Source organism: Nerophis lumbriciformis, linkage group LG01, assembly GCF_033978685.3.
Source record: "Nerophis lumbriciformis linkage group LG01, RoL_Nlum_v2.1, whole genome shotgun sequence".
Lineage (NCBI taxonomy): Eukaryota > Metazoa > Chordata > Actinopteri > Syngnathiformes > Syngnathidae > Nerophis > Nerophis lumbriciformis.
In genome coordinates this window covers 66,540,001-66,565,000 of record NC_084548.2, presented here as the reverse complement: position 1 = coordinate 66,565,000, position 25,000 = coordinate 66,540,001, and the positions used below count along the sequence as shown (strand labels likewise).

The 25,000-nt window shown below is 37.4% G+C and overlaps 2 protein-coding genes across 3 annotated transcripts in view; one reads left to right on the top strand and one right to left on the bottom strand.

Moving 5' to 3' along the window:
- lamb2l (laminin, beta 2-like) overlaps positions 1-13,120 on the top strand; it is a 172,685-nt gene extending 159,565 nt beyond the window's left edge. The window contains exons 28-35 of one of the 2 annotated variants that reach the window (XM_061924733.2): positions 1-63; positions 3,275-3,490; positions 3,567-3,711; positions 8,736-8,943; positions 9,006-9,147; positions 9,206-9,382; positions 12,408-12,573; positions 12,638-13,120. The exon at positions 1-63 is cut by the window's left edge and continues 185 nt beyond it. In XM_061924733.2, coding sequence (XP_061780717.2) covers positions 1-63; positions 3,275-3,490; positions 3,567-3,711; positions 8,736-8,943; positions 9,006-9,147; positions 9,206-9,382; positions 12,408-12,573; positions 12,638-12,774 — 1,254 coding nt within the window. In that variant the 3' untranslated portion in view covers positions 12,775-13,120. The remainder of the gene's footprint in view (positions 64-3,274; positions 3,491-3,566; positions 3,712-8,735; positions 8,944-9,005; positions 9,148-9,205; positions 9,383-12,407; positions 12,574-12,637) is intronic. The other variant, XM_061924725.2, reaches the window with a different exon arrangement.
- A 5,937-nt stretch (positions 13,121-19,057) lies between these two features.
- Positions 19,058-25,000, bottom strand: part of LOC133612435 (protein-glutamine gamma-glutamyltransferase 5-like) — a 53,387-nt gene continuing 47,444 nt past the window's right edge. Inside the window, exons 14-15 of the mRNA XM_061969845.2 lie at positions 24,448-24,587; positions 19,058-19,791 (exon numbers count right to left, since the gene is read on the bottom strand). Coding sequence (XP_061825829.2) covers positions 19,638-19,791; positions 24,448-24,587 — 294 coding nt within the window. The 3' untranslated portion in view covers positions 19,058-19,637. The remainder of the gene's footprint in view (positions 19,792-24,447; positions 24,588-25,000) is intronic.

Sequence of the window (25,000 nt, the reverse complement as noted above, 5' to 3'; positions counted from 1 at the left end):
TTGGAGGACCTCCTGCAGAAGGCCCTTCACCTCGACCACAAGGTCCACCACCTTAATCACAAGGTAGGAATACTATTAGAAGTAGGGATGTCCGATAATGGCTTTTTGCCGATATCCGATATTCCAATATTGTCCAACTCTTAATTACCAATACCGATATCAACCGATACCGATATATACAGCTATATTAGCCTACTATCAAAATGACTTTAAAAGTCTTATATAAGTGTTATAATGAAGGCAACACATGATGCAAGTGTCTACCGTATATTAGCTATATTAGCCTACTATCAAAATGACTTTAAAAATATTATAGTTTTATAATGAAGACAACACATGATGTAAGTGTCTATATTAGCTATATTAGCCTACTATCAAAATGACTTTAAAAGCCTTATATAAGTGTTATAATGAAGGCAACACATGATGCAAGTGTCTATATTAGCTATATTAGCCTACTATCAAAATGACATTAACAGTCGTATATACTGTAAGTGTTATAATGAAGGCAACACATGTGTCTATATTAGCTATATTGTCCTACTATCAAAATGACTTTAAAAGTCTTATATAAGTGTTATAATGAAGACAACACATGATGTAAGTGTCTATATTAGCCTACTATCAAAATGACTTTAAAAGTCTTATATAAGTGTTATAATGAAAACAACACATGATGTAAGTGTCTATATTAGCTATATTAGCCTACTATCAAAATTACTTTAAAAATCTTATAGTTTTATAATGAAGACAACACATGATGTGTCTATATTAGCTATATTAGCCTACTATCAAAATGACTTTAAAAGTTGTATATAAGTGTTATAATGAAGGCAACACATGATGTGTCTATATTAGCTATATTGGCCTACTATCAAAATGACTTTAAAAGTCTTATATAAGTGCTATAATGAAGACAACACATGATGTAAGTGTCTATATTAGCTATATTAGCCTACTATCAAAATGACTTTAAAAGTCTTATATAAGTGTTATAATGAAGACAACACATGATGTGTCTATATTAGCTATATTAGCCTACTATCAAAATTACTTTAAAAGTCTTATAGTTTTATAATGAAGACAACACATAATGTAAGTGTCTATATTAGCTATATTAGCCTACTATCAAAATTACTTTAAAAGTTGTATATAAGTGTTATAATGAAGGCAACACATGATGTGTCTATATTAGCTATATTGGCCTACTATCAAAATGATTTTAAAAGTCTTATATAAGTGTTATTGTGAAGGCAACACATGATGTAAGTGTCTATATTAGCTATATTAGCCTACTATCAAAACGACTTTAAAAGTCTTATAGTTTTATAATGAAGACAACACATGATGTGTCTATTAGCTGTATTAGCCTACTATCAAAATGACTTTAAAAGCCTTATATAAGTGTTATAATGATAGCAACACATGATGTAAGTGTCTATATTAGCTATATTAGCCTACTATCAAAATTACTTTAAAAGTCTTATAGTTTTTTAATGAAGACAACACATGATGTAAGTGTCTATATTAGCTATATTAGCCTACTATCAAAATGACTTTAAAAGTCGTATATACTGTAAGTGTTATAATGAAGGCAACACATGATGTGTCTATATTAGCTATATTGGCCTACTATCAAAATGACTTTAAAAGTCTTATATAAGTGTTATAATGAAGACAACACATGATGTAAGTGTCTATATTAGCTATATTAGCCTACTATCAAAATGACTTTAAAAGTCTTATAGTTTTATAATGAAGACAACACATGATGTGTCTATATTAGCTATATTAGCCTACTCTCAAAATGACTTTCAAAGTCGTATATAAGTGTTATAATGAAGGCAATACATGATGTAAGTGTCTATATTAGCTATATTAGCCTACTATCAAAATGACTTTAAAAGTCTTATAATGAAGGCAGCACATGATGTAAGTGTCTATATTAGCCTACTATCAAAATGACTTTAAAAGTCTCATATAAGTGTTATAATGAAGACAACACATGATGTGTCTATATTAGCTATATTAGCCTACTATCAAAATTACTTTAAAAGTCTTATAGTTTTATAATGAAGACAACACATAATGTAAGTGTCTATATTAGCTATATTAGCCTACTATCAAAATTACTTTAAAAGTTGTATATAAGTGTTATAATGAAGGCAACACATGATGTGTCTATATTAGCTATATTGGCCTACTATCAAAATGATTTTAAAAGTCTTATATAAGTGTTATTGTGAAGGCAACACATGATGTAAGTGTCTATATTAGCTATATTAGCCTACTATCAAAATGACTTTAAAAGTCTTATAGTTTTATAATGAAGACAACACATGATGTGTCTATTAGCTGTATTAGCCTACTATCAAAATGACTTTAAAAGCCTTATATAAGTGTTATAATGATAGCAACACATGATGTAAGTGTCTATATTAGCTATATTAGCCTACTATCAAAATTACTTTAAAAGTCTTATAGTTTTATAATGAAGACAACACATGATGTAAGTGTCTATATTAGCTATATTAGCCTACTATCAAAATGACTTTAAAAGTCGTATATACTGTAAGTGTTATAATGAAGGCAACACATGATGTGTCTATATTAGCTATATTGGCCTACTATCAAAATGACTTTAAAAGTCTTATATAAGTGTTATAATGAAGACAACACATGATGTAAGTGTCTATATTAGCTATATTAGCCTACTATCAAAATGACTTTAAAAGTCTTATAGTTTTATAATGAAGACAACACATGATGTGTCTATATTAGCTATATTAGCCTACTCTCAAAATGACTTTCAAAGTCGTATATAAGTGTTATAATGAAGGCAATACATGATGTAAGTGTCTATATTAGCTATATTAGCCTACTATCAAAATGACTTTAAAAGTCTTATAATGAAGGCAGCACATGATGTGTCTATATTAGCCTACTATCAAAATTACTTTAAAAGTCTCATATAAGTGTTATAATGAAGGCAACACATGATGTAAGTGTCTATATTAGCCTACTATCAAAATTACTTTAAAAGTCTTATATAAGTGTTATAATGAAGGCAACACATAATTTTAAGTGTCTATATTAGCTATATTAGCCTACTATCAAAATGACTTTAAAAGTCCTATATAAGTGTTATAATGAAGACAGCACATGATGTAAGTGTCTATATTAGCTATATTCATCTTATTTCTGACTTTAAAGTCATATTTCCACTCATTTGTCCTGTGAGTGAGTAATCGTATTGCACTCATGGCCCCTGCAGGTGTGCGGCGGTCACAGCGACGTCGGCGTTAACGGCACCTGCCACGACAGCCCGTGCGGCGGCGGCGGTTGCCGTGACAACGAGGGCAACCGCGTATGCGGTGGGGACGGCTGCAACGGCACCGTGAGCGCTTCCCTGACCGCCCTGGCTCGCGGCAGGAACGCGAGCGCGGCCCTGGACGCTGCCAACGAGGACCTGCAGAACGTGGCCAAGAAGGTAGCGTGACATACTTTGCCGTGTGGATCTCCTCCCACTCGGGTTCCTCTCACGCAAAACATGCGGATGTGCACAGCTCCAGGACATCGCCACTTTGACCCGAGACGTGAAGAAGCAGGCCATGAACACGTTGGAGAAAGCACAGAGGAACAAAGAGGACTTTGAAAACTCCAACAGGAAGCTCAAAGAGTTCATCAAGAAGATCAGAGATTTCCTCATGGGTACGTAAACACTCACTTGTTACGACTATGTGTGAGATCTTGTTGGAAAGCTAACCCTAGTACCATACTTGCCAACCCTCCCGGATTTTCCGGGAGACTCCCGCAATTCAGCGCCTCTCCCGAAAACCTCCCAGGACAAGTTTTCTCTCGAAAATCTCCCGAAATTCAGGCGGAGCTGAAAGCCACGCCCCCTCCAGCTCCATGCGGACCTGAGTGACGTGTCGACAGCCTGTATTCACGTCCGCTTTCCCACAATATAAACAGCGTGCCGGCCCAAACACGTTATAACTGTAGAATGATCGAGGGCGCGTTCTTGGTTTCTTATGTGGGTTTATTGTGAGCCAGTTTCATTAACGTCCTCCCAGCGCGGTAACAACACACAACAACAGCAGTCACGTTTTCGTCTACCGTAAAGCAGTTCGTCTGCCGTAAACAGCAATGTTGTTGTAATATATTGAGTTGGAGGCAATAACCAGGCGAGGTGATGAATTACGTCTCTTTACTGTAGACTTCAGAACAGACTTGACGTCAGGTGCGCAACACCACGTAAATCGTTGGCCAACCAAAAAGTAACCCCAGTACGCTATAGCCAACATTCACCAGGAGATGGCAACAGAAAAACATAGATCACTCTATTACATTCCTCCCCTTTTAGAAATGGAGAAGTTCCTCAAAATAAATAAACAACCCAACCAAAAAATGCAGCAGCTCAATTAAAAAACTGTATTTAAGCCACATTCTTTTTTTTTTTTTTTTTTTTTTTAGTACTGAACTCTTAACCCTCATTTGTAAACAATAACATGCTTATTATACAAACAGTATTTGTACACCTTTAACACAGATTTGTATACTGTCTTCAGAGATTCAGTTTTTTTTGGTGGTACTCGAAACCTTTCTGGGTACCTGCAAAAGGGTGGTTAGAAAAATAGTGACGAAGAATAGAACAAGGATGGACAATTTAACCCTTAACTCAACAATGAGTAGATGAGTGTTATGTGTGTGTGTATGTGTAAATAAATGAACACTGAAATTCAAGTATTTCTTTTATATATATATATAATAAAATAATTATATATATATATAGCTAGAATTCACTGAAAGTCAAGCATTTCTTATATATATATATATATATATATATATATATATATATATATATATATATGAAATACTTGACTTGGTGAATTCTAGCTGTAAATATACTCCTCCCCTCTTAGCCACGCCCCCAACCACGCCCCCGCCCCACCTCCCGAAATCGGAGGTCTCAAGGTTGGCAAGTATGCTAGTACAAAACCATGAAAAACTCAATTGAAACTGTAGTTACGTCTGAAGCCCACCAGATGCCGACAAACACCAGTAGAGGGCGTCTCGGCCCCTGCTCGGTTTGTCTTGGTTCGCCAAATAACAAGTTGACAATTCATCCATCCGCTTTTAAATGCATTAAAACAGTGGTTCTCCCAAACTTTTTCCACCAAGTACCATCCTCAGAAAACACTTGGCCCTCCAAGTACCACCATAATGACCAACATTGAAATACAGTAGCGTAGTAGGCCTTAGGGATGATGTTCCAAACCGGGTCTACCGGTTGTTCGATAAGAAAAGAACCGATTCCATGGACTCGAATCCCTTTTTGAGAACCGGTTCCCGTTATCGAGGCCACTGTAGTAAAGAAAAAGAGTTGGTTCTTTATTCGAATCCCTGGGAACGAAATCCCGTCCCACAGGAAATGCCCTGTGGGACATCACAGGGAATGACGTAGCTCAGTCATTAGTCGGTAGATACAGAAAGCAGCAACAATAATGGACCGGAAAAAAACGCCTCAAGGCATGGCTTCATTTTACAAAAAAATACGACGATATGCAATTATTGCCGGGCTTCGCTCTCATGTAAGGGAAGCAGTACAACAAACATGTTCAGGCTGCACATAACCTGAACACGTGGAGAAGCAGCGACAGAGATGACGAAGCACGCCCCATTTCCTCTGCTTCAACCTGCAGCCCCAGTTCCTGTGATAAAAGCGGTGAGTAACTAACGTTACTGTTGCCGGTTAATTTCCATATCTGCTCACTTGTAGCTTTTAGGCTAAAATAAGGTTACCTCTTATGTCAACCAGGACTGCAGAATTGTTGATTGATGACTGTGGCGTTCTTAGTGTCATAGTGTGTGTAGTTAGTATGTTCCAATAGCAGCAGAAGTGCACTTTTTGGAGAGCTGTATTATTTTCAGTTTTTTGCCCAAGGGACTGATTTTATTTAACACTATATTATTATTTATACACCTATAGTGATCACAGAGACAGGTTGTTTTTGTGTTACTGTTTCTGAAAAATCCCACTTAATATACTTTGGGTAACAACAGTCAATATTTATTTTATTTTATTTTTTTAGGGGGGGAAACAACAGTCAATATTTATTTATTCATTTTATTATTATTTTTTCTTATAAAATAAAAGTGAGCTTTTGTTAAACCATATTTTGTTTTGTTTTCCATATACAACAACCTATCTGGATTCGATAAGAGAATCGATAAGGAATCGGTTCGATAAGAGGATTCGATAATGGGCTCGAATTTGATATTTTCTTATCAAACATCATCCCTAGTAGGCCTAAGTATTTGTTAAAAACAAGGCAGAGGTTTTATTTAACCAATACATTTAATATTACACGCCATCAGTGTGTGAATGTGTGAATATGTGAATGGGTGAATATGGAAATAGTGTCAAAGCGCTTTGAGTACCTTGAAGGTAGAAAAGCGCTATACAAGTATAACCTATTTATTAATATATAAATACTTGGTCAACAGCCATACAGGTCACACTGAGGGTGGCCGTATAAACAACTGTAACACCGTTACAAATATGCGCCACACTGTGAACCCACACCAAAGAAAAACGACAAACACATTTCGGGAGAACATCCGCACCGTAACGCAACATAAACACAACAGAACAAATACCCAGAACCCCTTGCAACTCTTCCGGGACGCTACAATATACAATCCCCTTAACCCCCCCTTCCCTCAAACTCAACCACGCCCCCCCCCCAAACCCGCCCACCTCAACCTCCTCATGCATGTCCCAAATTCCAAGCTGCTGTTTTGAGGCATGTTAAAAAAAAATAATGAAGGGTTTGCGTGAGCAAAGTATGACTGTTAAATGTGATTTTAACTGTAAAATTCAATAAAATATATTTGCAAAAAAAAAGGGTTGCTTAGTAAGGAATGAGACATAACATTAGGTACATAATGATATCATAGATACATTATTTTTTTTAATCAATATTACTATAATTTACTTTCATATTGTTTTACACGTAAATATTATCGTATTTTCCAGGCTATAAACCGCTACTTTTTTTCCACACTTTGAACCCTTATAACTAGAGATGTCCGATAATGGTATTTTGACGATATTCCGATATTGTCCAAATCTTAATTACCGATACCGATATCAACCGATACCGATATTTGGTATGGAATTAACACATTATTATGCCTAATTTGGACAACCAGGTATGGTGAAGATAAGGTCTTTTTTTTTAAATGAATTAAATAAAATAAGATAAATACATTTAAAAAAAATTCTTGAATAAAAAGAAAGTAAAACAATATAAAAACAGTTACATAGAAACTAGTAATTAATGAAAATGAGTAAAATTAACTGTTAAAGGTTAGTACTATTAGTGGACCAGCAGCACACACAATCATGTGTGCTTAGACTGTATTGATATATATTGATATATAATGTAGGAACCAGAATATTAATAACAGAAAGAAAGGGAGGTTTTTTGGGTTGGTGTATCTTGTGTTTTTTATGTTGATTTAATTTTTTTTTTAAATAAATAAAATACAGATACCGATAATAAAAAAAACGATACCGATAATTTCCGATATTACATTTTAAAGCATTTACTTACATCTTTACTTATAACTTCTAAAACTGTCCAGCTAATTTATAGATTTTCCTTAGCTAATGGCCACAATATTTTGTATTCTAAAAATGGTTTCCATGGAACACGACAGAGGCGCTGAAAAGGTTTGTGCTACGGCGCCACCTTTTGGACAAGTTCACTCACTGAAGGTGCTGCTGGTTGAAACTGTTTCGTTCCTTGAACCGGAAGTATTTGTCCGTAGCGTTACTGCTCCAAATGATTCTTCATTCATCACTTCAAGCAACATTTGTAGAAGTTTTACAACTAAAACAATTCATACTTACGAAAAAAAAACAAAAACAAAAAAATAATAATAATGCACTTTGTGACTTCAATAATAAATATGGCAGTGCCATTGTTAGAATAATCACAAAAAACGTTGTGTTGAAATGAGTTCCAGGCAAAAGGACAGGGGCTGTCTTTGAGGCCTACCAAGAGAAAAACTCGTAAAACTCCACTGTGTAAGGGGGAGAGCCACGTGAAGGGTTTTCTGTTTTCTCTCATGTGTGGTAATCAACAGAAGGATGTTGTTCTGGCCCAAGGACTTCAAAGCAGAGAGATGACAGGATCTGCCCAATTTCCAGACAAACTCTTTTTGAACTATTTTACGAACTCTTTTTGAACTGACCTTTTCTGTGAACTTTTTGAGACCTTTGTCCTTTGGAAACAGCCGTGGCCATGTGGTCGTGGAGGGTCCAAAATAAAAGAAGGCGGCATACAATCTTTAGGCAGAGCGTGCTAAGATACTGTACAAGGGTACAGTGTAAAGGCGACTCTCCTCAATATATTGAGTGCAGATTGAACTCTGTCTCTGTTTAATTCTTTGCCTCTTGTCTTGTTTAATAGATGTCATCAGTGTTTGAACCTGACAGCCATGTTGGCATTTTTTTTCATAACTTGAGTTGATTTATTTTGGAAAACCTTAATGCATCCGGCGTGGCATCACAACAAAATTATGTGTTAATTCCACGACTGTGTATATTGGTATCTGTTGATATCGGAATCGGTAATTAAGAGTTGGACTAGATCGGATATCGGCAAAAAAGCCATTATCGGACATCTCTAGTTTTTAATGTTCCTCTGCGTGTCCTTGTCTAGAGGAAGGCGCCGACCCAGAGAGCATCGAGAAGGTGGCCCTGCAGGTCTTGTCCATCACGCTGCCAGTCAACAGGACCACGGTGGACACCTTGATCATGGAGATACAGGACAGCCTCTCCAACCTCACAGATATCGAAGACATCGTCAATTACACCTCGCGGCACATCGAGGAGGCCAAGCAGCTTCTGGAACAAGCCAAAGAAGCCAAGTATGGAAATGTATAGACGCTTCTGTAAAACCTTGCATCCGACGTTTGCCTTCGCTGTGCAGGAGCCGAGCAGAAGGAGTGAAGGATGCAGCCGACTCCACCAAGATGGCCTTGGATCGGTCCGAGAAGGCCATCGAGGAAGCAAAAAGCGCCCTGCAGGAGGCTCTGGACAACCTGAAGGACACCAGGAACGCCACGTCTCAGGTGGGCTCCACACCAGCATGCAGATGTCCTGGCTGATCACCTTGCCGTCTCCCTCCAGGTGGACGAGAGGCTGACACGGCTGGAGGACAAGCAGATGGACGTCATGATGCGTCTGAACAACCTCTCCTCGGGCGTGGCGGCGCTGAGTAACAAGACGGAGATGAACCGGGAGATGGCAAAGGAAGCCAAATCCTTGGCCGACAACGCCACGCTTGAAGCGTCGTCCCTGCAGCAGGTAGGAAATCACAAGTGTCTCAAAGGGCTGCACAAGCCACGACGACATCCTCGGTACAGAGCCCACATAAAGGCAAGGAAAAACTCACCCCAGTGGGACGTCGGTGTGAATGACTATGAGAAACCTTGGAGAGGACCGCATATGTGGGTAACCCCCCCCATCCCCCTCTAGGGGAGATGTCGAGTGGGTCTGACATAATATTGTGAGAGTCCAGTCCATAGTGGATCCAACATAATAGTGAGAGTCCAGTCCATAGTGGATCTAACATAATAGTAAGAGTCTAGTCCATAGTGGATCCAACATAATAGTGAGAGTCCAGTCCATAGTGGATCCAACATAATAGTAAGAGTCTAGTCCATAGTGGATCTAACATAATAGTGAGAGTCCAGTCCATAGTGGATCCAACATAATAGTAAGAGTCCAGTCCATAGTGGGGTATAAATTGGAATGAAAATACACAAAATTATTAACATAATTTTAAATAAGAAATATTGTATAAAAACATAATAAAAAATATTATATACAATAAATTGGAATAAAAATACACACTATCAATTATTACTACAAACCCCGTTTCCAAATGAGTTGGGAAATTGTGTTAGATGTAAATATAAACGGAATACAATGATTTGCAAATCCTTTTCAACCCATATTCAGTTGAATGCACTACAAAGACAACATATTTGATGTTCAAACTCATAAACTTTATTTTTTTTTTGCAAATAATATTTAACTTGGAATTTCATGGCTGCAACACGTGCCAAAGTAGTTGGGAAAGGGCATGTTCACCACTGTGTTACATGGCCTTTCCTTTTAACAACACTCAGTAAACGTTTGGGAACTGAGGAGACACATTTTTGAAGCTTCTCAGGTGGAATTCTTTCCCATTCTTGCTTGATGTACAGCTTAAGTTGTTCAACAGTCCGGGGGTCTCCGTTGTGGTATTTTAGGCTTCATAATGCGCCACACATTTTCAATGGGAGACAGGTCTGGACTACACGCAGGCCAGTCTAGTACCCGCACTCTTTTACTATGAAGCCACGTTGATGTAACACGTGGCTTGGCATTGTCTTGCTGAAATAAGCAGGGGCGTCCATGGTAACGTTGCTTGGATGGCAACATATGTTGCTCCAAAACCTGTATGTACCTTTCAGCATTAATGGCGCCTTCACAGATGTGTAAGTTACCCATGTCTTGGGCACTAATACACCCCCATACCATCACAGATGCTGGCTTTTCAACTTTGCGCCTATAACAATCCGGATGGTTCTTTTCCTCTTTGGTCCAGAGGACACGACGTCCACAGTTTCCAAAAACAATTTGAAATGTGGACTCGTCAGACCACAGAACACTTTTCTACTTTGTATCAGTCCATCTTAGATGAGCTCAGGCCCAGCGAAGCGGACAGTGTTTCTGGGTGTTGTTGATAAACGGTTTTCGCCTTGCATAGGAGAGTTTTAACTTGCACTTACAGATGTAGCGACCAACTAGTAACTGACAGTGGGTTTCTGAAGTGTTCCTGAGCCCATGTGGTGATATCCTTTACACACTGATGTCGCTTGTTGATGCAGTACAGCCTGAGGGATCGAAGGTCACGGGCTTAGCTGCTTACGTGCAGTGATTTCTCCAGATTTTCTGAACCCTTTGATGATATTACGGACCGTAGATGGTGAAATCCCTAAATTCCTTGCAATAGCTGGTTGAGAAAGGTTTTTCTTAAACTGTTCAACAATTTGCTCACGCATTTGTTGACAAAGTGGTGACCCTCGCCCCATCCTTGTTTGTGAATGACTGAGCATTTCATGGAATCTACTTTTATACCCAATCATGGCACCCACCTGTTCCCAATTAGCCTGTTCACCTGTGGGATGTTCCAAATAAGTGTTTGATGAGCATTCCTCAACTTTATCAGTATTTATTGCCACCTTTCCCAACTTCTTTGTCACGTGTTGCAGCCATGAAATTCTAAAGTTAATGATTATTTGCAAAAAAAAAAAAAAAGTTTATCAGTTTGAACATCAAATATGTTGTCTTTGTAGTGCATTCAATTGAATATGGGTTGAAAATGATTTTCAAATCATTGTATTCCGTTTATATTTACATCTAACACAATTTCCCAACTCATATGGAAACGGGGTTTGTATATATGTATATATATAGGGGTGGTGGTTCCTCTCTTTAAGAACCCCTTTCTCCACAACTGCGTGAGCAAATAGTCAAACAGTTTAAGAACAACGTTTCTCAAAGTGCAATTGCAAGAAATTTAGGGATTTCAACATCTACAGTCCATAATATCATCAAAAGGTTCAGAGAATCTGGAGAAATCACTGCACGTAAGCGGCATGGCCGGAAACCAACATTGAATGACCGTGACCTTCGATCCCTCAGACGGCACTGTATCAAAAACCGACATCAATCTCTAAAGGATATCACCACATGAGCTCAGGAACACTTCAGAAAACCACTGTCACTAAATACAGTTGGTTGCTACATCTGTAAGTGCAAGTTAAAGCTCTACTATGCAAAGCGAAAGCCATTTATCAACAACACCCAGAAACGCCGCCGGCTTCTCTGGGCCCGAGATCATCTAAGATGGACTCATGCAAAGTGGAAAATTGTTCTGTGGTCTGACGAGTCCACATTTCAAATTCGACATCGTGTCATCCGGACCAAAGAGGAAAAGAACCATCCGGATTGTTGAAAAGCCAGCATCTGTGATGGTATGGGGGTGTATTAATGCCCAAGGCATGGGTAACTTACACATCTGTGAAGGCGCCATTAATGCTGAAAGGTACATACAGGTTTTGGAACAACATATGCTGCCATCTAAGCGCCGTCTTTTTCATGGGCGCCCCTGCTTATTTCAGCAAGACAATGCCAAGCCACATTCAGCGTGGTTTCGTAAAAAAAAGAGTGCGGGTACTTTCCTGGCCCGCCTGCAGTCCAGACCTGTCTCTCAGGTCTCAAGGTCGGCAAGTATGACTATTCACCCGTCTGTCAGTAATTATTGTGTTTGTTGCGACAGAGCCTCAACGACACGGAGCGGCGCTACCGAGAGCTGCAGGCCAAGGTGGACTCCCTCGACGGCGCCTCCCAAGGCCTGGACAGCATCAACAAGAAGGCGGAGGACATGAAGAAGGAGGCCGAGGACCTCCTCAACAAGGCCAGCAGCGGCATGGACCAACTCAAAAGTCAGTGTTTAGCGCCAGTACTTTCCTAGCGCAAACTTTCACGCTTCCGCTCACTTTTCTGCAGAGCTGGAGAAGAAGTTCAAGAGCAACGAGCAGCGGCTGCACAAGCAGAGGATGGAGCTGGACCAGCTGAAGGAAAACGCCACTTTGGTGCGGGACGACATCCGCGAACAAGTGCAGAAGTACAGCAGCTGTGTGTGAGACACAGCTGCTTGCAGTATCCTTTGACCTCCGACGTCCAAGTACTGTATCGCCTTCACACGCCAGGACTACTTCCTGTGTGCTCTTTAAGCTATCAACTTGGAGGGGATTCTAGTCACAAGATATATTGACCACTTTTATGCTCATTTTGTAAGATTTCTACTCCAAATTGACAACAATATTAATTGTGTTATTTACAACATGACATTCCTGTTCAGAGAAAGTGACTGATCTTTTTTTTTTAAGTATCTTTATTTTTATGGCAAAAAGATCACCGCAAATATCCTTAAAAAAAAATAAAAAAATTCAAAAATAAAATGATCTCTGTTATTGTAAGTTTTTTGGGGTTTTTTAGGGTCGTATGCCTTTTTTCTGTGAGGACTTACACAATTAGGCCTTTTTTGTCACGTTGTCACACATACTGGAAAACTTGAACATTCCATCTATGGAAGTAGAATTGTCTCACAGAAACTTATGTATATCAATATGATATTAATACATATATTAATAAATATACAAATAAATAATTTGTATAAATAAACGCGTATATTGTCAGGTTCAAACACTGATGACATCTATTAAACAAGACAAGAGGCAAAGAATTAAACAGAGACAGAATTCAATTTGGACTCAATATTGAGGAGAGTCGTCTGTACACTGTACCCTTGTACGGTATCTCAGCACGCCTCCTTCTTTTATTTTGGACCCTCCCCGACCACATGGCCACCGCTGTTTCCAAAACACAAAGGTCGCAAAAAGTTATACTTGCCAACCTTGAGACCTCCGATTTCGGGAGGTGGGGTGGGCGTGGTCGGGGTGGAGTGGGGGCGTGGTTAGGGGCGTGGTTAAGAGGGGAGGAGTATATTTACAGCTAGAATTCACCAAGTCAAGTATTTCATAGATATATATATATATATATATATATATATATATATATATATCTAAGAAATACTTGACTTTCAGTGAATTCTAGCTATATATATATATATATATTTATTTTATTATATATGTATATATAAATAAAAGAATAACTTGAATTTCAGTGTTCATTTATTTACACATATACACACACATAACACTCATCTACTCATTGTTGAGTTAATGATAAATGATAAATGGGTTATACTTGTATAGCGCTTTTCTACCTTCAAGGTACTCAAAGCGCTTTGACACTATTTCCACATTCACCCATTCACACACACATTCACACACTGATGGCGGGAGCTGCCATGCAAGGCGCTAACTAGCAGCCATCAGGAGCAAGGGGTGAAGTGTCTTGCCCAAGGACACAACGGACGTGACTAGGATGGTAGAAGGTGGGGATTGAACCCCAGTAACCAGAAACCCTCCGATTGCTGGCACGGCCACTCTACCAACTTCGCCACGCCGTCAGTTAAGGGTTGAATTGTCCATCCTTGTTCTATTCTCTGTCACTATTTTTCTAACCATGCTGAACACCCTCTCTGATGATGCATTGATGTGTGGCACGCACAAAAGTGCTTTCGTCAAATGCACTAGAGTCTGGAATCTTTCATCTCTCCCTAGCATGGCCCAAAACCGGTCAATCTTTGCTTCCTGAGGAAGATCTTCAGTGCCAAGCACTTGGTAGTCCACTACTTCTTCCCGGAGGCTATCCAGGTCCAATCGCAGCTGCGGCTTGGAATTTACAAGCTGTTATGAGAGTAGCGTATGTGTGTGTGTGGCCCTTTAATAGGTGAGCATGTGAGGTGAGTGACGTCAGTGAGTGTGTGGGCGAGAGAAGAGAGGGAGCGGTAGCGTGAGTGCGGGCGGGACTAGTTTGTTTTGTGTTGGATTGGCTGTGTGCAAGCAATCAATAAAGCAAGATTTGCAACTAATCGCCGGACTCAGGCAGGAAAGGTGCAACAAAGCGTATTTCTTCATTTTACTCGTCGTCGGTGTCGCCATGGCTGTATCGTCCTCGTTCTTCTGCTTCGTCTCCTTGTTGTGTGCGCAGTTGTGCACTGCACTCTCTAAAAGCCGTATATGTTATTGATGTTATAGATGGCAGTATTGTCCTGTTTAAGAGTGTCACAACATTGCTGTTTACGGCAGACGAACTGCTTTACGGTAGACAAAAACATGACTGCTGTTGTTGTGTGTGTTACCGCGCTGGGAGGACGTTAATGAAACTGCCTAACAATAAACCCACATAAGAAACCAAGAACTCGCCCTAGATCATTCTACAGTTATAATGTGTTTCGGCAGGGACGCTGTTTATATCGTGGGAAAGCGGACTCAGGTCCGCATGGAGCTGGAGGGGGCGTGGCCTCCAGCTCTGCCTGAATTTCGAGAGATTTTCGGGAGAAAATTTGTCCCGGGAGGTTTTCGGGAGACGCGCTGAATTTCGGGAGTCTCCCGGAAAATCCGGGAGGGTTAGCAAGTATGCAAAAAGTTCACAAAAAAGGTCGCAAACTATTCACAGATAAGGTCAGTTCCAAAAGAGGTCCGTAAAATAGTTCAAAAGACAGTTCAAAAAGGAGGTTCAAGAAGAGGTCGCCTGGAGGGGAGTCTGGTCCTGCTTCCTCTCCGCTTAGTAGTCCTTGGGTTAGAACAATATCTTTCTGTTGATTACCATACATGAAAGAAAACAGAACACCTTCATTTTGCTTCCCCCTACACAGTGGAGTTTTACGAGCCTTACTCTTGGTAGGTTTCAAAGACAGCTTGTGTCTTCTCACCAGACCCTCAATGTAACACAAAGTTGTTGGGATAATTTAGAAACAATCATTCTAACAAATATAAATATGCTTGTATTTGTATTTGTATTGAATTTGCATATGTAGATCGCTTTTTTGCTTTTGTGTCGACGAGGCATTCCTCCCACAGACCAGATGCACAAATAAATGTGACCTACACACTCTGAACAACCAGCAGAGGGCACTGCAGCCAGAGCGGTCTCGGTCATAGACATGGTCAGACACTGGCGAGCCAATCAGAGGCACACTAGGGAGAGTCATATGATATATGATGATGATTTGTGTCGGAGGCAGATATTTACATATATCCGAATTTAAGTGTTACTTCTCTAACAGTAACAACGTGATTCATTCTTTTTTTGTGTGACGATAAATACTTGGCTAATTGAGGATTTTTGTTGTTTTGGGGGATGAGAACACACAAAGAAGTTTTAAGAAATTGCTATATTTTCTTTGATTGTGACGTTTATAATTTCCAAAATGTTTTTTGTAAGAAATTTAAGGACCGAATGAAGGAGGAATCTTGGGAAAAGGCGGAAAGAAGCAACGAAAGAAGGAAAAATCTTAGAAAATGGAAGAAAGGCAATTTAGAAGGAAGGACAATAAGAAAACACAGTGGTAGAGGGGTTAGTGCATCTGCCTCACAATACGAAGGTCCTGAGTAGTCTTGGGTTCAATCCCGGGCTCGGGATCTTTCTGTGTGGAGTTTGCATGTTCTCCCCGTGACTGCGTGGGTTCCCTCCGGGTACTCCGGCTTCCTCCCACCTCCAAAAACATGCACCTGGGGATAAGTTGATTGGCAACACTAAATTGGCCCTAGTGTGTGAATGTGAGTGTGAATATTGTCTGTCTATATGTGTTGGCCCTGCGATGAGGTGGCGACTTGTCCAGGGTGTACACCGCCTTCCGCCCGATTGTAGCTGAGATAGGCTCCAGCGCCCCCCGCGACCCCAAAGGGAATAAGCGGTAGAAAATGGATGGATGGATGGACTTCTTTAATTTCATAATCATATTACAAAACAGCTAGTGTTTTTCTTCCAATTGTGGTCTTTTGGTTGTCTGCAAATACTGTGTGCTAACCTTGAATATGGAATGTAAGAAAGAGAGATACTCCTTATCTATTCTTATGTCCAGGTGCGGAGGACAATGGGCATGTGTTTAGGCTGGAAAGACAAGACAACGAGGGTGGGAGGGAGAGAGACTTTATAGAAGAGAAGGTTGCCATTTCTTAGATTAGACCATCTTAGCTGCGCGATTTAATGTTCTATGCTGGACTGGTCTCATGATATTTACAAAGCTTTGCAAATATATTACAAAATACCTATTCTGTCTCTGGTGGTTCTTTTACTCAGCTTTAAGTGTCGTAAAGAGCTTGGGAGCGACGACCAGAAACTTGAATTCCCTGGGAGGAACAACTGGTCTAAACGCAACATTTGACACACATTGCACTGATAAGAGATCCGTATCTACATCGGGACAAGGTCATTAAACAGCATTGATACAATATGATAAGCAACTAGCACGGTCTTTCAGATTAACTGGATACATTAGCATTAGCTAATACAACGCTAACGTTAGCGTAAAGATGTGGACTGTTTTTGTGCAGAGAACTTATAATGCATATAATGCTCTGTGACCCAGACCGCTCTGGCTGCAGTGCCCTCTGCTGGTTGTTCAGGGGAGTGTTTAGGTCACATTTATTTGTGCATCTGGGAGGAATGTCTCATCGACACAAAAGCAAAAAAGCGATCCACATATGCAAATTCAATACAAATACAAATACAAAATCAAGCATATTTATATTCAAATCTCAAAAATATATTTCCAAATTCTCGATTTATTTGTATGTCACATTTTTATATTTATACATTTTATTTGTATATATTTTCAAATCTCAAAAATATATTTACAAATATGTGTTTATTTATACAAATGATTTATTTATTTGTGTATCATATTTGTATTTAATATATGCATTTGTATTAATATCATATTGATATACATAAGTTGATGTGAGACAATTCTACTTCCATATCCATCTGTCCTCCTTCCCCGAAGCAAGGAAGGGAGACAGGAGGAATCTTGGAAAGGAAGGAAGTACAGTACGCAAGAAGGAAGGACAAATCTTGGAAAATGGAAGAAAGAAATAATTGTGGAAAATGGAAGGCGGGAAGGACCGAATGAAGGAGGAATCTTGGGAAAAGACGGAAAGAAGCAACGAAAGAAGGAAAAATCTTAGAAAATGGAAGAAAGGCAATTTAGAAGGAAGGACAATAAGAAAACAAAACCTGGCATGGCACTGAGGATTGAGGAAAAAACACCACCTTTGATACTGGAGAAGAACTACAATGTTTGGAAGAAATGAATAAGGAAAGGATTGAAGGAATGAAGACTCTTGTCAAATGGAAGGAAGGAAGCAATAAAGGAAGGAAGAAAAAATACTGGAAAATTTAAGGAAGGAAGACTCTTGGAAAATGGAAGGAAAAATAGAAGGAAGGAAGACTTATAAAATGGAAGGAAGAAAAAAATATATTAAAATGGAAGAAAGGAAGGAAAGAAGCCTCTTGGAAAATGGAAGGAAGGAAGAAAAAATATTAAAAATGGAAGAAAGGAAGGAAAGAAGCCTCTTGGAAAATGGAAGAAAGGATAGAAGGAAGGAAGACTCTTGTAAAATGGAAGAAAGGAAGCAATGAAGGGCGGAAAGAAATATTGGAATATGGAACAAAGGATGGAAAGAAGACTTGTAAAATGGAAGAAAGTAAAGATGAAAAAATATTGGAAAATTGGAGGAAGGACGGAAAGAAGACTCTTGGAAAATGGAAGGAAGGAAGAAAAAATATTGGAAAAAGGAAGAAAGGAAGCATGGAAGGAAGGAAGAAAAAATATAAAAAATGGAAGAAGGATGGAAAGAAGACTTGTAAAATGGAAGAAAGTAAAGATGAAAAAATATTGGAAAATTGGAGGAAGGAAGGAAAAAAGACTTTTGGAAAATGGAAGGAAGGAAGACAAAATATTGGAATATGGAATAAAGGAAGGAAAGAAGACTTGGAAAATGGAAGAAAGTAAGGATGAAAAAATATTGGAAAATTGGAGGAAGGAAGGAAAAAAGACTTTTGGAAAATGGAAGGAAGGAAGAAAAATATTGGAAAAAAGAAGAAAGGAAGGAAAGAAGACTTGGAAAATCGAAGCAAGGAAGAAAAAATATTGCAAAATGGAATAAAGGAAGGAAAGAAGACTTGTAAAATGGAAGAAAGGATAGAAAGGAAGGAAGACTTGTAAAATGGAAGAAAGGAAGCAATGAAGGGCGTAAAAAAACATTGGAAAATTGGAGGAAGGAAGGAAAGAAGACTCTTAGAAAATGGAAGGAAGGAAGATAAAATATTGGAAAACGGAAGGAAGGAAGGAAAGAAGACTCTTGGAAAATGGAAGAAAGTAAGGATGAAAAAATATTGGAAAATTGGAGGAAGGACGGAAAGAAGACTCTTGGAAAATGGAAGGAAGGAAGACTCTTGGAAAATGGAAGGAAGGAAGATAAAATATTGGAAAACGGAAGAAAGGAAGGAAAGAAGACTTAGAAAATGGAAGAAAGGACAAATATTGGAGAAATGGAATTATGGAAGGAAGGCAGAAAAATATTTGAGAATGGAAGAAAGGAAGGAAAGAAGACTCTTGGAAAACGGAAGAAAGGATAGAAGGAAAGAAGACTCTTGTAAAATGGAAAAAAGGAAGGATGAAAAAATATTGGAAAATTGGAGGAAGGAAGGAAAGAAGACTCTTGGAAAATGGAAGGAAGGAAGACTTGTAAAATGGAAGAAAGGAAGGATGAAAAAATATTGGAAAATTGGAGGAAGGAAGGAAAGAAGACTTGGAAAATGGAAGGAAGGAAGCAATGAAGGGCGGGAAAAAAATACTATACATGGTGGTATACTACTGTAGTATTCATGATATCATAGTACTGTAGTATTCATGATATACTACTGTAGTATTCATGATATCATAGTACTGTAGTATACATGGTGGTATACTAGTGTAGTATTCATGATATAGTACTGTAGTTTACATGGTGGTATACTAGTGTAGTATTCCCAGCACCATGACAATAATAAACACAAACCTACAATATCTTGTACTATTTTTAGAGCATGTCTATGAGTTGACGGACACTTTATGGAAGCTTCTGGAAAGCACTTTGGAACTGCCGCCGTGTGACAAAGTGGCGCTGAGCATCTTGGTGCCTTTTGTGGACGCCATGATGGAAACCTTCTTCTCCATCTTCTCTCCTGGCTGCAGCACACTCAGCCTGGGGGAGTGGTCACATCACAGCATATCATAACAGTCACGGCATGTATACCATACCAAATATAAATAACAACAGCTTCAAAATAATAATCATGTCTTTTTAAATGATGCATTTCTGTTTCATCTGACATCACATGGACAAAGATAGGACCTTCCAGAGGAAAGTTCTGTGGTCAGATGAAACAAAAATTGAGCACCCAGGAACACCATGCCTACCGTCAAGCATGGTGGTGCTCTGGGTTCCAACAGGACAATGGCTCCAAACACAGGTCAAAAGTGGTAAAGGAATGGCTAAATCAGGCTCGAATGAAGGTTTTAGAAAGTCCTGACTTAAACGTGTGGACAATGCTGAAGAAACAAGTCCATGTCAGAAAACCAACACATTTAGCTGAAGTAGTTAAAGTTAAAATAGCAATGATTGTCACACACACACACTAGGTGTGGTGAAATTATTCTCTGCATTGGACCCATCACCCTTGATCAGCCCCTGGGATGTGAGGGGAGCAGTGAGCAGCATTGGTGGCCACGCCCGGGAATCATTTTTGGCGATTTAACCCCCAATTCCAACCCTTGATGCTGAGTGCCAAGCAGGGAGGTAATGTATATGCATGTATTATCTTTGTTTGTTTTGTTATGATTGACATTTTTAACTACGTTGAATATAACTTTTGGTTGCATTCCGATTTGATGTACTAGCAATATAAATGTTTGAAATATTTTACATAACAACAATGATGATAATAATCAAAAACATTATAGTAATCATAACAATACTACTTCTACCATTAGTGCCACTTCTACCAATAAGGAAAATAAGAAATGTGTTCCTATGTAAAATAAAATATATTAACCAAAATAACTAAGTACATAAAAAAATAATAAAAACTAAGGTAAAATTAATCTGTTTAATATAAATACATATTTAATAAATATAAATTAACTAAATACATTCAATGTAACTTTTTGGTATTTATTTACTTACATTAAACTGATGACTTTCCCCTAAATTATTTTGACAAGTTATAATTTATGTAATGTTTTTTCTTTTAAATACATAAGAGCATGTTTCTTATTTTTATTCTAGTAGTAGTAGTGGTATTGTTGTTGACCGTTTTGTTTTATTCTACATATTTATTCACTTTGAATATAACGGTCATGTTCTGCATAGGGAGACACATGTTTGATACATTTATATAACAATAATAAATCAAAGGCACAATAGTAATCATAACAAAACTATAATTTGATAATGTTTAATACAAATAAATACAAGTATGACATAGAAATTGCATTACATTAAATGTATTGATTTTTTTTTTTATGTTTTATATCAAACTGATTTTTTTTTTTCCTAAATTGAATTTACAATTAAAATTTATGTCATTTTTCTGTAAATACATTTTATTTTACATAACTAACGCATTTCTTAATTTTCTTCTTGGGGACAGCGGCACTAATGGTAGTAGTAGTGGTAGTATTGTTTTTGTTTTGACATATTTAATTACTTTGAATATCATTTTGGTCACGTTATGCATTGACATAAAAGGGATATAAATGTTTGATATAGTTACTGTATAAAACAATAAAACGGCAAAAACCAAGGTAGTAACCATAACAATACTACAACTACTACTACCACGAAGAAAGAAATATGTCAATTATATCTCTAAAAAAAGAATCTGTTTAATATGAATATAAAAATTATTTTACATTAAATGTGTTTATAATTTTTGATATTCATTTGATTATTTTTCTCCAATTTATTTTTACAAGTTAAAATTTGCATACTTTTTTGTAAATACATTTTAGTTGAGACAAGAACACATTTAGTATATTTCTGCTTTGTAATTGTAGTGCTAATAGTAGTAGTATTGATTACTTAGTTTTAACTTACATATTTCATGACTTTAAATATCATTTTGGTTATGTTTTACATTGACGTAATAGAGATATAAATGTTTGATATATTTATATATAACAATAATGAATCCAAACAATTATAGTAATCTTAATAATTCTACTACTACCCTGAAGAAAAACAAGGTAAATTACAACTTGTAAAAAATAGTCTGATATGAATACATAATTACAAATAAATGACATTACATTATATGCAGTGAATTTATTTATTTATTTTTTCAACTGATTATTTTTCCGTAATTTAAGTAAAATTTAGCATTATTTTTTTACTGAATACATTTTATTTTACACAAGAACAATTGTATTTTTGGTAATACTGGTGCTAATAGTAGTTGTAGTATCGTTATTGTGGTTTTATTTTGATTAACAGATTAAATTACTTGAATAAATGACTAGACACGTTCTGCATTGATATAATAGGGAGATAAATGTTTGATGTATGTTATATAACAATAATACAGTATTGATGACGATAATCAGAACAATACTAGTATTACTATGAAGAAAAACATATTTAAATGATGACTTAAAAAGATATGTTTAATATAAATGAATGATTACAAAAAAATTACATGTATTGAATTAAAATATATATTTTTTACATTAAAAATAAGTGATTATTTCCCCCTAATTTATTGTCACAAAGTATCATTTACATATTTTGCTTTTGGTAAATACATTTTATTTTACATAGAAACACATTTTTTCTTTTTTTTTCTTAGTAGTAGTGGTACGATACTAATAATAGTAGTACCGGGAGTAGTATTGTTCTGATTATTATCATCATTAATATTGTTATTAAAATAAAAACAGAAAATGGAAGGATTAAAAATATAAAATAAAATAATGCAATTGAAATGTATATTTAAAAATGTATATATATATATATATATATATATATATATATATATATATATATATATATATATATATATATATATATATATATATATATATATAACAAAAGCATTGAAGTTGTCACGTTGTGTAAATGGTAAATAAAAACAGAATACAATGATTTGCAAATCCTGTACAACTTATATTCAATTGAATAGACTGCAAAGACAAGATACTTAACGTTCAAACTTTGTTATTTTTTTGCAAATATTAGCTCATTTGGAATATGATGGCTGCAACATGTTTCAGAAAAGCTGGCACAAGTGGCAAAAAAAGACTGAGAAAGTTGAGGAATGCTCATCAAACACTTATTTGGAACATCCCACAGGTGAACAGGCTAATTGGGAACAGGTGGGTGCCATGATTGGGTATAAAAGTAGATTCCATGAAATGCTCAGTCATTCACAAACAAGGATGGGGCGAGGGTCACCACTTTGTCAACAAATGCGTGAGCAAATTGTTTAAGAACAACATTTCTCAAAGAGCTATTGCAAGGAATTTAGGGATTTCACCATCTACGGTCTGTAATATCATCAAAAGGTTCAGAGAATCTGGAAAAATGCACGTAAGCGGTACTGCATCAAAAAGTAACATCAGTGTGTAAAGGATATCACCACATAGGCTCAGGAACACTTCAGAAAACCACTGTCAGTAACTACAGTTGGTCGCTACATCTGTAAATGCAAGTTAAAACTCTACTATGCAAAGACAAAGCCATTTATCAACAACACCCAGAAACGCCGCCGACTTTGCTGGGCCCGAGCTCATCTAAGATGGACTGATGCAAAGTGGAAAAGTGTTCTGTGGTCTGACGAGTCCACATTTCAAATTGTTTTTGGAAACTGTGGACGTCGTGTCCTCCGGAACAAAGAGGTAAAGAACCATCCGGACTGTTATAGGCGCAAAGTGTAAAAGCCAGCATCTGTGATGGTATGGGGGTGTATTAGTGCCCAAGACATGGGTAACTTACACATCTGTGAAGGCGCCATTAATGCTGAAAGGTACATACAGGTTTTGGAGCAACATATGTTGCCATCCAAGCAACGTTACCATGGACGCCCCTGCTTATTTCAGCAAGACAATGCCAAGCCACGTGTTACAACAGCGTGGCTTCATAGTAAAAGAGTGTGGGTACTAAACTGGCCTGCCTGTAGTCCAGACCTGTCTCCCATTGAAAATGTGTGGCGCATTATGAAGCCTAAAATAGCACAACGGAGACCCCCGGACTGTTGAACAACTTAAGCTGTACATCAAGCAAGAATGGGAAAGAATTCCACCTGAGAAGCTTCAAAAATGTGTCTCCTCAGTTCCCAAATGTTTACTGAGTGTTGTTAAAAGGAAAGGCCATGTAACACAGTGGTGAACATGCCCTTTCCCAACTACTTTGGCACGTGTTGCAGCTATGAAATTCTAAGTTAATTATTATTTGCAAAAAAAAAATAAAGTTTATGAGTTTGAACATCAAATATGTTGTCTTTGTAGTGCATTCAAATGAATATGGGTTGAAAAGGATTTGCAAATCATTGTATTCCGTTTATATTTACATCTAACACAATTTCCCAACTCATATGGAAACGGGGTTTGTATATATATATATATATATATATATATATATATATATATATATATATAAATAAAACATGTTGAATGAGTAAATCCTGGTGCTAAATGTAAAGATAAGAAGGTTAACGAACACGTTTCTTCTGTGTGTAAACATTCCTGACAACATTCTCTCAGCACATTCCTGACATGGAACCTTCCACTCTACTGCATGAATGTCACAAAGCAAGAATCATTTACTCCATGCATTGAAATGAAAGGTGTATAATCACACACACACCTGGCGTCTTGTTTGCCCTGCAGCAATCCATAACCTTCCACCGTCAGCACAGCGCTGCTCAGACCTTTGTTGAATGTATTGGTGAAGGAAACCACGGCCGTGTGCTCCTTCTTCACCTTGATGGTGTCACCGCCTTCCACCTGCGCGGTGATGCAATCGTACACTATTATTTCTGATCAATCAACCTTTTGGGGAGAGGTAGAAAGTATGATGACTTCTAGAGCAAAAACTGAAAGCAGCAGATATATAATATCTATTAAACAAACAAAAAAACTGCAATCAATGAGATAAAGACTTGGAAAGTCACTACAGCAACTAATATAAAACAGATCATATCAAAATAAAAATGTACATTTAGTATTAGTGATAAAATGTTCATATTTATTAAGTTATATCATATTTCTGTAATACAATTCATGATAAAGATGACGGTATATTAGTAGAATTAAGGTCAATGATTTATATGTATGTATGTATGTATATATATATATATATATGTATGTATACATTATTGACCTTAATTCTACTAATATACCGTCATCTTTATCATGAA